This window comes from Gigantopelta aegis, chromosome 9 (genome assembly GCF_016097555.1).
Source record: "Gigantopelta aegis isolate Gae_Host chromosome 9, Gae_host_genome, whole genome shotgun sequence".
NCBI lineage: Eukaryota > Metazoa > Mollusca > Gastropoda > Neomphalida > Peltospiridae > Gigantopelta > Gigantopelta aegis.
The window spans coordinates 26,996,548-27,010,747 of NC_054707.1; the positions used below are offsets into that span (position 1 = coordinate 26,996,548).

Sequence of the window (14,200 nt, forward strand, 5' to 3'; positions counted from 1 at the left end):
AAACTCAGTATAAATGTCCTTGGAACTCTTTATTCCTTTGATTATTGTTTTTAGACATTTCAGTATAAACTGAGTATAAAGGTCCTTGGGTATCTTTATTCCTTTGATTATTGTTTTTAGACATTTCAGTATAAACTCAGTATAAAGGTCCTTGGGACTCTTTATTCCTTTGATCATTATTTTTAGACATTTTGCCGTTCACCACAGGAGTTCACTGAATGTTCAAAACTTTCAAAGGCATTTGTCACACCCAAAGATGAAACGCAGTCCAAATAAACATGCCCACATTCATATGAACAAGACTGCATCAGACTTCATTTCTGACAATGTTGACATTATGTAAATGATACATGTGCTCTGTGTTAAACTGATGAATTCTAATATATTGGATAACAGTGAAACCTTTCAGTCTTTGGATCATTTCAACAGTCTACATAACATATCATATTTAACCATTAAAAACTTCCTTTCACAAATTCTTATGGTGAAATGAAAACGTGCACAAAAAACACAGCAAAGTCTACATATGGCTGATAAGGCCAATATTTTAAAAGTGTGTATTGTTTACTGGAACCCAGTCTACTCATACTAAATGCTTCTAATTTATTTTAGATAAAATCTTTTTGTTTTATTAAAAACAATTCTTATTTATTTATATATATTTATATTCCTGTTAACCAACTCAAATGAAACTGATGGGCTGGATTACAACTTGGGTATTCATTGCTTTAAAGTAAACATATGGTTTCACAGGCCTATAGAAATGGGAAGTGGAGGGGCTAGTGCCCCCCCCCCCACACACACACACACACTTGAAGACAATAACATTTACTTTTTGTCATATAATTTAATATAATGAAAATTTTTTTTTTAAATAAGCAAAACTTTGACACATAAACCATTGTTATTTTATTATTCAGAGGCAAATGTATATTTTATTATTAAATCAAAATTTGAAAAACCATGTCTTATTTGCAGATATACAGGGTTGAAACAACTTTAAAATAATGAAAAAGTTTGTTTTGTTTAACAACACCACTAGAACACATTGATTTATTAAAGGTCTACATTTATCAAAAACATAATTCACTATTGTTTGGTATCTACGTATACCTTTTACAATATATATGAAGTATCAATAAAATAAAATAAAATTAATTTACCCGTTTTTAATATATTCGCAATAAAAAGTCACGTTTTCCCCATCACTTGCCAAAAAGCCTCTCAACTCCAAGAGTCAAGTCATGTGTCCCCATGACACACTAACTGGCATAACATGAACGCACGATTCACAGCCTTTCAGTCATTTTACATGGAAGTGGAACACGTGTATTTTTAAAATGCGAAAATGTTATTCTATTGAATTGAATTGTATGTTTGGATTATTATTTTGAAGATATATTTCAAATGTGAAACATGGTGAACCATTGTTCAGTGTATGGATGTACAAAAGCTGCAGTTAAAGGCAAAAGAAGTTTGCATATTTTTCTGAAAGACAAACCGACATTGTTTGCACAGAAGCAGTTCTTAAACCGAACACATGCGTATTGGAAAGGACCGTCAAGGTAGGATTCGATTTGCAGTGACTACTTCACACCTGGGGATTATGACAATTATCTAAGATGGTCGATGGGAATGGCACCGAAACTTTTGTTAAAGAACAAGCCTGTATCCCCCCATTTCAGCCTATTGCAGCCCGGAGCCCAAATGTTGCCCGGAGACAAAAACAAAGCCCGAATGTTAATGCCGAGGTGTACATGGTTCATATTTGGCACAAAGATACACCTCAACACGATGCATTTATACCGTCATTACTGCAACATTTATACCATCCGACCACAAATTGTCGGGAACAAACATACATCAGTGTTATTCTGTTCATTACAATGGAATTCACACCTTCCGACACCGACAGAGGAAATTAGGAACAAACGTGCATCCGACATCTGAAAAACCTCTTTCCAACATTACATAATCACAGATACTGTAGCATATTGGCAGTACACACACAACCACTTAGATTCCTTGATCTCGTAGTGAGCCGACTGTGTCACATGCTGTCCGAGCTACCGATGTCTGTGAAATCTGTAGACATGTATTGCTTTTGCAAATAAGCCTTTAGTTAACCAATTAAAGGATTAACTTCGAACAATAAAATCTTCTATTTTCATATTTTGTTAATGTTATGTTAAAACGAAACAGGTACCAATCGTAGATGTCTGTAAAAAAGTAATGATTAGCCTGATGATGAATGCGCCTTGTTCAATATATTTAATGATGTTTTTTAAAAACATATTTAATGTATGTATGTGTATTTGTTGTTTTTAATACATTAATTATTTAAATGCTATCCAGTCATCAGTTAATATTAATTAGTATTTTTGCTAAAAAATATTTTTCCTACATTTATGAACAATGTACACCTAGGCATTAACATTCTGGCTTTGTTTTTGTCACCGGACAACGTCCGGACTCCGGGCTGCAAATAGACCACATTTGACTCCACGGATCCATCGTTGGTGTACTATGAGTCAAACTGATAGGGAAGTCATGCTAACCTACTGATGAATGAGTGGAATTCACCTGATCCTACGTCACAGGTCAGATGTGGGTCAAATCGACTGGATCAGTGTTCTCTCCCCCCCCCCCCCCCTGAGCATTTTACAAAAAGTCGCTTTATTAATAATTGGGGTGGTATTTTTATTTTTTTTATAGTTAATAATGTAATCTTTATGTATTTTTTTTAATATACTGTGTATTAATAATGTGCCATGATTGTGAACCTTTAATCAAAAGTTATTAAGTGTCAAACATTTGGTAATTCTGACTATAGTCTAAGTGAGGAAACCCGCTACATTTTTCCATTAGTAGCAAGCGATATTTTATATGTACAGGTTAGCACATATCATGGCCTAAAATATACCAGTAGTGGTGCACTGGCTGGAACACGAAATAGCCCAATGGGCCCACCGACAGGGATCGATCCTAGACCTACAATGCATCATACCACTTTACCACTGGGCTACGTTGCAACCATAAAAATGCACTGGCAACTTATTCAGACAAGCCTGATTGTATTAATAATATTCCCACAAGTTTGCTCTTTTAGTTCATAATCTAAGATTTCAGAAACAGATTCAAGCCTGGTTATGGCAAACAATAATATTTGTACATATGGTCGAAGTGTGGAATCCGGCTGAGTGTTACATGGAGAGAAAAATAATGTGAGGAAAGGAAAGAAGTCTTGATAGCCATGGCAGATGTTGGGTGGTTACGTCACAAGTCACATCTGTGGGTCCATTGTCAAGGGCCATGGCCATCACATGCTACTCAGTTCCTTACACTTCATTTTGTTCAGAGGAAATCTAAACTACAGTTAATTAAATAATGGTTTAAAATTAAAATTACATTTATTCTGTGTTTATTTTTAATTAAATTAGATACAAATATGTTGAAGATTTTAAATAATGCATGTCTGAATGCTAAAGATTCAAGATTTTTTAAAGGATGGTCTGTTATTTCTTTTATGTTCATTGGGGTATGAACAAAAAACATCATCTGCAAACTGTGTGAATCAGCTAACGTTCTCACATAAACTTGCAGATTATGTTTTCTGTTCACACCCAAATCAACATGTATAAAAGAAATAATGTTAAAAGTTCATATTTTATTTTGAATAATATTTTTGGTTCTGAACAATAACACTCAATAAGACAAACTATCAATATAAAATGACGTCAGATATGATGATTCCTGACGACGTACTATTTACTTTCATCGAGAAATTAACAAACTCCCATTGCTACAGCTACACCAATTGGATGACGTGACAGTGTAACTTGTAATGAATGTAATGGAATTTTAATTATGTTATTATGGTAGCACAATCAACTGTTATCAAGAATGTGACAGTCAGTACATGTTACTACGTGTACTTCATAAATGTTATTATGGTAGCACAATCAACTGTTACCAAGAATGTGACAGTCAGTACATGTTACTACGTGTACATCATAAATGTTATTATGGTAGCACAATCAACTGTTACCAAGAATGTGACAGTCAGTACATGTTACTACGTGTACTTCATAAATGTTATTATGGTAGCACAATCAACTGTTACCAAGAATGTGACAGTCAGTACATGTTACTACGTGTACTTCATAAATGTTATTATGGTAGCACAATCAACTGTTACCAAGAATGTGACAGTCAGTATATGTTACTACGTGTACTTCATAAATGCATGTACATGTGTATGTAGGTAACACTAATGAACTCATTTTAATTACTCACCAAAATAACTCCATTTTCTCCAGAACTCTTAACAGTGGCACCAAACCACTGCCCAGACTTATCCTCTATATCAACATAATCGCGTCCATTCCACTTTATATTATTACCTGAAACATGCAAGACATAAAAACATAAACACTAAAAACAAATTAAAATTATTTCCTTTCCTTTTACAAGAATAAATACAGAATGAATATATGGTATTTTACTGGTCAGTGTTTGAAAGAATCAAAATAAACACTTTCATAACAATACACTGCATGAAAACTAGATGCGTCCGTTGTATATGATACGACCATGACAGCAAATAAGACAATCATCTATTCTTACTTTAACCTGACCAAGTATAAAAAATACAAGTTATTACAAGTAAGAGCTGCAATTAATTTGATTTTTCTCAAATAAAATTTCATATTTACTGTAAGTATAAGATGTGATAAGTAGAAGATGTGATATAGTGTAATGTTTAAACATTAGAATGACACACACAAGTCCAGTCAAACCTGTGTTAAGCAGTCACTATTTAATACATGTACACGGCCTCTTATATGTAAGACATGATGATTTGAGACAAATTGAAAGTGACATGTTAACTAAAAACAGGTGGCTGTTTAACAAAGGGTTTTTATCAAGGCAGGTTTCATAATGTAGCCCCCTTTTACCACTGTGATTTTCTAGCAAATTAAATCATAAATATAATTCACAGGAAATTATGACGGTAACACATTTGACAGTATATAACCACATTCAATATGGTTTTTTGTAAATTGTTTTAAAAACACATTTTTGTAAGGCCTGAATCAAACAAAATCATATATTATTATTTTTGTGAGCTTACAATATTTACATTTTGTATTGCCATTATTATATCATCTTGTCAAAAACAACATCAAGAGTTTTCTTAAATTTTAATTATATTATATTATTTCACCAACCTGAGGAATCAAAAGGAATTTCTTGGCAATAGTTCTTTTTATCTGTTCTACACCTGTAAACTGCTCCCCCTTTTTGAACTCCTGGCTGCGATGTCTGTGCCTGGGGTGCTCCAACCAATAACCTGTGGAAAACAAGTGCATTGCTTACATTTAACCGTGCAATACAACTGTTAGTTAAACAATATTTACAGGTATTGGCAAAAATAATGTGTTACTGGATTGGCCAGTGAATGATAAAAGAAAAGGTGAAAGATAAAAGAAAACAGAAACAAAGGTAAAACTATCATGACCTTTGACCTTTGAGTGCCGCTGATTGAGCACCATTTCATCAGTTTGTGCTATTTCATGACAGTCTTCAAACAACTCATACTACATGCATGCTTACACTATTAAATTAAAAATGTGTGTCATCTTCACTAGTTGCTACAACACTTTTATTTCTCAAACACTTTTAGATATTTCATTGTTTCAAATCATGCAATAATATATAAATTTGTGAATCAAATGAAATGTAAATAGTTAAATGTTGCATTTAAGCAGGAGTTTAACCACACCAGTGTACCGTCAGACCTTGTTACAATGATCATTGTTAATATGACATTTCCTCATCCAACCACAAATATTAAGGAATAAATGTACATCAATGTTATTGTATTCATTACACCAGAATTCACACCTTCTTACTGAGAAAATAAGAAACAAATATACTCAATACATCCCATCTTGTGAAAATGCCTCTTGCATTGACATTACATTTATCAAAGATGCTGTTTTGTGTTGAATGAGGAATTGTCAATGAACAGTCAATGACTAGTCAACACTAAAGTTAGCAGTACATTCATTTTATGCAATGTTCCAGTTGCTTGTGAAGTTAACCATCACAGTTTGTCAAAGTTAAAGTTATAGTTTAGTTTTGTTTAATGACACCACTAGAGCACATAGATTTATTAATTATCAGCTGTTGGATGTCAAACATTTGGTAATTCTGACATTTAGTCTTCACTACATTTTTCCATTAGTACTAGTAGCAAGGCATCTTTTATATGCACCATCCCACAGACAGGATAGCACATACTATGGTCTTTGATATACCAGTCATGACGCACTGGCTGGAACGAGTAATAGCCTAATAGGTCCACTGCTAATTGATACAGTATATCACAGTACAACATGTATAGATTAGAATTCCATTGTGTTTTTTTATTACATGAATAATTGTAGTCATATTATTAATGTAAAAGCAGAAAAACATGGATGGTCATACTAGGTTCATATCTGAGTACAGCCAGACTCCAACCCAAAGCAAGTTCACTGCTTTGTTCAGTGGGGAGATACAGGGTCCATGCTTATAAAACATTAGTCTACAGGCCTCAGCCAGACTCCAGCCCACAGCAGGTTCACCCTTTGTTCAATGGGGAGATACAGGGTCCATGCTTATAAAACATTAGTCTACAGGCCTCAGCCAGACTCCAGCCCAGAGCAAGTTCACCCTTTGTTCAATGGGGAGATACAGGGTCCATGCTTATAAAACATTAGTCTACAGGCCTCAGCCAGACTCCAGCCCACAGCAGGTTCACCCTTTGTTCAATGGGGAGATACAGGGTCCATGCTTATAAAACGTTAGTCTACAGGGTTCAGCCAGACTCCAGCCCACAGCAAGTTCACTGCTTTGTTCAGTGGGGAGATACAGGGTCCATGCTTATAAAACGTTAGTCTACAGGGTTCAGCCAGACTCCAGCCCACAGCAAGTTCACTGCTTTGTTCAATGGGGAGATACAGGGTCCATGCTTATAAAACGTTAGTCTACAGGCCTCAGCCAGACTCCAGCCCACAGCAAGTTCACTGCTTTGTTCAGTGGGGAGATACAGGGTCCCTGCTTATAAAACGTTAGTCTACAGGGTTCAGCCAGACTCCAGCCCACAGCAAGTTCACTGCTTTGTTCAGTGGGGAGATACAGGGTCCATGCTTATAAAACGTTAGTCTACAGGCCTCAGCCAGACTCCAGCCCACAGCAAGTTCACTGCTTTGTTCAGTGGGGAGATACAGGGTACCTGATTATAAAACATTAGTCTACAGGGTTCAGCCAGACTCCAGCCCACAGCAAGTTCACTGCTTTGTTCAGTGGGGAGATACAGGGTACCTGATTATAAAACATTAGTCTACAGGGTTCAGCCAGACTCCAACCCAGAGCAGGTTCACCAATGTGTTCAGTGGGGAGATACAGGGTCCCTGATTATTAAATGTTAGTCTACAGGGTTCAGCCAGACTCCAGCCCAGATCAGGTTCACCAATGTGTTCAGTGGGGAGATACAGGGTCCCTGATTATTAAATGTTAGTCTACAGGGTTCAGCCAGACTCCAACCCAGAGCAGGTTCACCCTTTGTTCAATGGGGAGATACAGGGTCCCTGATTATAAAACATTAGTCTACAGGGTTCAGCCAGACTCCAACCCACAACAAGTTCACCACTTTGTTCAGTGGGGAGATACAGGGTCCCTGATTATAAAACATTAGTCTACAGGGTTCAGCCAGACTCCAGCCCACAGCAAGTTCACTGCTTTGCTCAGTGGGGAGATACAGGGTCCATGCTTATAAAACGTTAACCTACAGGCCTTAGCCAGACTCCAGCCCACAGCAAGTTCACTGCTTTGTTCAGTGGGGAGATACAGGGTCCATGCTTATAAAACGTTAGTCTACAGGGTTCAGCCAGACTCCAGCCCACAGCAAGTTCACTGCTTTGTTCAGTGGGGAGATACAGGGTCCATGCTTATAAAACGTTAGTCTACAGGGTTCAGCCAGACTCCAGCCCACAGCAAGTTCACTGCTTTGTTCAGTGGGGAGATACAGGGTCCATGCTTATAAAACATTAGTCTACAGTGTTCAGCCAGACTCCAGCCCAGAGCAAGATCACTGCTTTGTTCAGTGGGGAGATACAGGGTCCATGCTTATAAAACGTTAGTCTACAGGCCTCAGCCAGACTCCAGCCCACAGCAAGTTCACTGCTTTGTTCAGTGGGGAGATACAGGGTCCATGCTTATAAAACGTTAGTCTACAGGCCTCAGCCAGACTCCAGCCCACAGCAAGTTCACTGCTTTGTTCAGTGGGGAGATACAGGGTCCATGCTTATAAAACATTAGTCTACAGGGTTCAGCCAGACTCCAGCCCACAGCAAGTTCACTGCTTTGTTCAGTGGGGAGATACAGGGTCCCTGATTATAAAACATTAGTCTACAGGGTTCAGCCAGACTCCAACCCACAACAAGTTCACCACTTTGTTCAGTGGGGAGATACAGGGTCCCTGATTATAAAACATTAGTCTACAGGCCTCAGCCAGACTCCAGCCCACAGCAGGTTCACCCTTTGTTCAATGGGGAGATACAGGGTCCATGCTTATAAAACGTTAGTCTACAGGGTTCAGCCAGACTCCAACCCACAACAAGTTCACCACTTTGTTCAGTGGGGAGATACAGGGTCCATGCTTATAAAACGTTAGTCTACAGGGTTCAGCCAGACTCCAGCCCACAGCAGGTTCACTGCTTTGTTCAGTGGGGAGATACAGGGTCCATGCTTATAAAACGTTAGTCTACAGGGTTCAGCCAGACTCCAACCCAGAGCAGGTTCACCCTTTGTTCAATGGGGAGATACAGGGTCCCTGATTATAAAACATTAGTCTACAGGGTTCAGCCAGACTCCAACCCACAAGTTCACCACTTTGTTCAGTGGGGAGATACAGGGTCCCTGATTATAAAACGTTAGTCTACAGGGTTCAGCCAGACTCCAGCCCACAGCAAGTTCACTGCTTTGTTCAGTGGGGAGATACAGGGTCCATGCTTATAAAACGTTAGTCTACAGGGTTCAGCCAGACTCCAGCCCACAGCAAGTTCACTGCTTTGTTCAGTGGGGAGATACAGGGTCCATGCTTATAAAACGTTAGTCTACAGGGTTCAGCCAGACTCCAGCCCAGAGCAAGTTCACTGCTTTGTTCAGTGGGGAGATACAGGGTCCATGCTTATAAAACATTAGTCTACAGGGTTCAGCCAGACTCCAACCCAGAGCAGGTTCACCCTTTGTTCAATGGGGAGATACAGGGTCCCTGATTATAAAACATTAGTCTACAGGGTTCAGCCAGACTCCAACCCACAACAAGTTCACCACTTTGTTCAGTGGGGAGATACAGGGTCCCTGATTATAAAACATTAGTCTACAGGGTTCAGCCAGACTCCAACCCACAACAAGTTCACCACTTTGTTCAGTGGGGAGATACAGGGTACCTGATTATAAAACATTAGTCTACAGGGTTCAGCCAGACTCCAGCCCACAGCAAGTTCACTGCTTTGTTCAGTGGGGAGATACAGGGTACCTGATTATAAAACATTAGTCTACAGGGTTCAGCCAGACTCCAGCCCAGATCAGGTTCACCAATGTGTTCAGTGGGGAGATACAGGGTCCCTGATTATTAAATGTTAGTCTACAGGGTTCAGCCAGACTCCAACCCAGAGCAGGTTCACCCTTTGTTCAGTGGGGAGATACAGGGTCCCTGATTATAAAACATTAGTCTACAGGGTTCAGCCAGACTCCAACCCAGAGCAAGTTCACTGCTTTGTTCAGTGGGGAGATACAGGGTCCCTGATTATTAAATGTTAGTCTACAGGGTTCAGCCAGACTCCAACCCACAACAAGTTCACCACTTTGTTCAGTGGGGAGATACAGGGTCCCTGATTATAAAACATTAGTCTACAGGGTTCAGCCAGACTCCAGCCCAGATCAGGTTCACCAATGTGTTCAGTGGGGAGATACAGGGTCCCTGATTATTAAATGTTAGTCTACTGGCCTCAGCCAGACTCCAACCCAGAGCAGGTTCACCCTTTGTTCAGTGGGGAGATGCCACTATTTAATCCAGCACCAAGACTAGAAAACAATGATTTTCTAATACAGGTTTTTTTCCAGTATGACGTCATGTTGGAATCCTTGCTTCATTAAGGGTACTTAACGGTAACTGGATAATTTTCTTGTACTGTCCAAAATGTGTGACAATCGGATCTGACAAATAAACGTTATGGACAAATGTGTTGGTCTTCATTAAAAAACACTGGTTCAAAATCATCTGTTATCGGACGCATTTTACAGCTGATAAATGGATGCGATAAACGGATTGTTAACGGATATATGTGTCACTAGCTTTACACAATCGACTGAACATAAGAAGGAACTGAAAATATGAACCATGCACCTATTATGTTCACTAGGATACACCATACAAATTGCTAATTACATTTACACCTTTACAAACTACCTAACCTTTTTCTTTCTTTATGTGGACATGAAAATAAACACCAATCCCAACATATTTACATCAATTCAGTCATCTTTTTAAACTTCTTTTTTCAAAAATCATTATTTTTCTGTTGAAATTACATTACATTACCTAAAGGTGTAAGTACATCAATTCCATCATCTAAACCAGAGGAACAATTACAGTTAATGTTAACCATAACAATTGATTATGGATTTTTACAATCCATCATTACATCAGTATAGAGCCCTACCAATCCATTTTCAAATTAATTAAAATCCACTTTAATATGAACTATCAATCTGTAACAGACTTTTCTTTTACCCAAACTGAACAATAATTTCACAATATAATACCAGTGATGAACACCAATGTCTAGTTTAATGTAAGAGAAACATTTTGGATACTAACAAAAGAATCACATGAACTTAATGGCAATATTTCAATAACTACTTATATTACTAACATATGTATACATAAATTTACAATGTAGTACAGCACTATTACTTTGTATTACTGTACATTGAAACAATGTTTAAACAATGTTTCATACATGTATGTATATATAATATAGGAGAGAGAGAGAGAGAGAGAGAGAGAGAGAGAGAGAGAGAGAGAGAGAGAGAGAGAGAGAGAGAGAGAGAGAGAGAGAGAGAGGTGGGGAGGAAGGGAGATAGAGAGGGAGGGAAGGGAGATAGAGAGGGAGGGAGGGAAGCAGGTGAATATGATCAATTTAACAATTAAGTACCAAGAAATGTATTTATGCATAATCATTGTTACCTTTTTCTAGCTGATATATGACTTTGTATTTTAATATGTCATCAGTGGTCTTACAGCAATATTTCTAGGTGTTATTGACCTGCTAATTTTAGGCTACTTTAGTATACATTGCAGTTGTTATGGATCCTGAACATAGTGATAAAAGGATATTAATCGATATGAGAACATATCATTAATCTGTTTTTCTTTAGCAATATAACCATAATGTGACAACAATGTAAAGACAATTGTCTTATTGTTAGTTACAAAAAAGAAGAAAATGCCAAAACATGTTAATTTAACAATTGAACTGTTGACTGTGGTATATAATATAATATATATATATATATATATATATATATATATACATACATACATGTATAATTAATTTTACAGTTCAGCAGAATGAATCAGTGCAGGAAAACGATCTTTAAATAACTTCCCATGTGGAAGTACCTACCACTATTCATAAATACATGTAGGTCATTTCTATATACATATCCTATATTCCTATGTACATACATGTGTGTATTTCCGTATGTTCACATATACATACATATCGACTACATAATCATATAGCGTTATTTACAATACATTTAATTGTAATATGATTCAAGATTTTTTACTTCAAAGATTTTCATCATCTTAATTAAGGGTTGGTTATTGGGTTCATAATGACATACAAGTACCGGTACAAGTACTTGTTATAGTTATAATTTTTCAATCTAGAAAGGATGGTAAAGTGACATATTTAAAGCCATATGGTATGACTCAAACTAAAGAATGTTACATGCCTGTACATGTATGGCAATCTTAAAAATGTTTTTGTCAAAGGTGTGGTACAACAATGCTATATATTCCTGTGTGTCAGTATACACGTAATATAGTACATGTCACTGGCGTAGGAAGTGGGTGGGTGGGGGTGGGGGGAGCAAGCAAGCCGTTTTATATATTTATAAATGTATTTATATATATATATATATATATATATATATATATATATATATATATGTGTGTGTGTGGCCCTCTCCCCCACACTTTTTGGAACCCTCCTACGACCGTGCATGTATACCAGTACTCATCAAAGTTAATTAAAGACCAGTAGATCTTTGCAGCATGTTTTTTAATTATGGTTTTGAAAAGAAAAAAAGACCTCTTCCGTTGTGAAGTCTCAATGTTGTGACATGTTGTTAAACTTAATTCTGAAAAGAGTTAACAGTTAAAGTTTGTTTTGTTTAATGACACCACAAAATAAATCTCTGAAAAGAGATAAACACACACGTATGTAAAGTTCAATCACTGATTCACTATTAAAGTGATGACTGGGCAAGGCTTTTGGACTGGTATGCATGCATATTCAACGATATTTAATGCACATTATTGCTTAATATCAACAAGTATATTGGTATATTTAATTAATAAAATAGTACAGATGTGATGGCTATTATAAATAACAGGCGTAGCCATTTTGCTACATCCCAATGATCTGTCATCTGGTGAGCCGCAGTTACTTAAAACTTCAACACATCACATCAAGTCTTAGTACTGAAGAATCAAACGTAAAAGTCTGTCCATTTTTGCAGAATGATAAAACAGGCATGTGTCACAATGTTCTGTAATAAAATCCATCCCAATATGCCAGAAATAAGTATACATTATTTTCCTATAATGCAAAATTGTCAAACTGGCTACAAAGCAAATAGAAATACATGTAACTGTCAATCAATGTATTGTCCAAAATGAAATGATGAAATAATGACTGCTTACTTAGTTAATTGGTCTATTCTTTCCAACACATACATGTAAGGCTCATATTTGACCTGATTATGCCTTCAACATAGTCAATGCTAGCACTGTATGAACAGGTAAGTTCACAACATTATCTATTAAGCTTTAAAAATTGCAGAAATCCAGTTATTTTCCAACAAAATAGCTATTATTACACGGAATTATTTTATCAAATTAAAATAAAATTTGTTAATTGTTTTTGAAATTTGCAATTGGCACGCTTGGCAAGTGGCAGTGCTACAAATGTAGCCCTGTAATTATACAAAAATGTATGCATGGTGCAATCTTGTTAATTTATCTCAACAGTAGGTTTTTTCCAAAAACTAACCAGACTATTATATTAAATCATGTTTAAATTTAGTACCAGAGAAAAATCACTAGTCTGTTTGTGGCAAAAGGGAACTGATGAACTGGCATATAACTATAATATTATACTGTATACTCATCAATATAAAACATATTTTTAAGTTTTAAAGTTAAACCCATACCCAAGTTTGTTGATAAATTACCATCAAATTGCATAGATTAAAGCTCATTTCTAACATAGGGGTGTAGACAAAATGCTGGAACACCAGAAGTAAACAATAATGTGGTACAACGATTAACGCAGATTGTGGATTCTCTACTTAGGCTGTTCCATCAATTGCCTTCATTCCTGTACATATTAAACGAGGAGATTTAACCTATACAATTGGAATGTTTTACTGTATAAATAATTACAAATGACCCTGTACCAAGTACTGAGTAATTGAAAACATCACTACTGCACTGAAATATTTGTAAACAAGTAGACACATTTGGAAACTGTCCTTCAAAAAATATTTCGAAAAGCACTTCTCTTTTTTTTTTAAACTACCCTTTTAGTACAGTTGGAGAAGATGTTATTAAGCCCCGATTCTTTTCTTACTCTTCTCTCCATCCCCCCCCCCCATTAATTCTGATTCAATACAAGCCTGGAGTTAAATGTCTCATAACACTGAGGTATTACAACAATTACAAGGTTGTATTTACCAACGGAGGACTTGACCATGTCACGTCAGTTCACTAATGAATTCTCTGGCTTGGTGAACAGAAGACAGATGACTGTGACATTTGTTCTGGGTCACAGCATTGGGTCATCTGCACTGTCAT

General features: G+C 36.8%; 1 protein-coding gene across 1 annotated transcript in view; it reads right to left on the reverse strand.

The window, feature by feature from the left end:
* Positions 1-14,200, reverse strand: part of LOC121381510 (integrin alpha-V-like) — a 32,634-nt gene that overhangs the window by 13,484 nt on the left and 4,950 nt on the right. Inside the window, exons 2-3 of the mRNA XM_041510833.1 lie at positions 5,232-5,353; positions 4,297-4,403 (exon numbers count right to left, since the gene is read on the reverse strand). Of these exons, the coding sequence (XP_041366767.1) occupies positions 4,297-4,403; positions 5,232-5,353 (229 nt within the window). The remainder of the gene's footprint in view (positions 1-4,296; positions 4,404-5,231; positions 5,354-14,200) is intronic.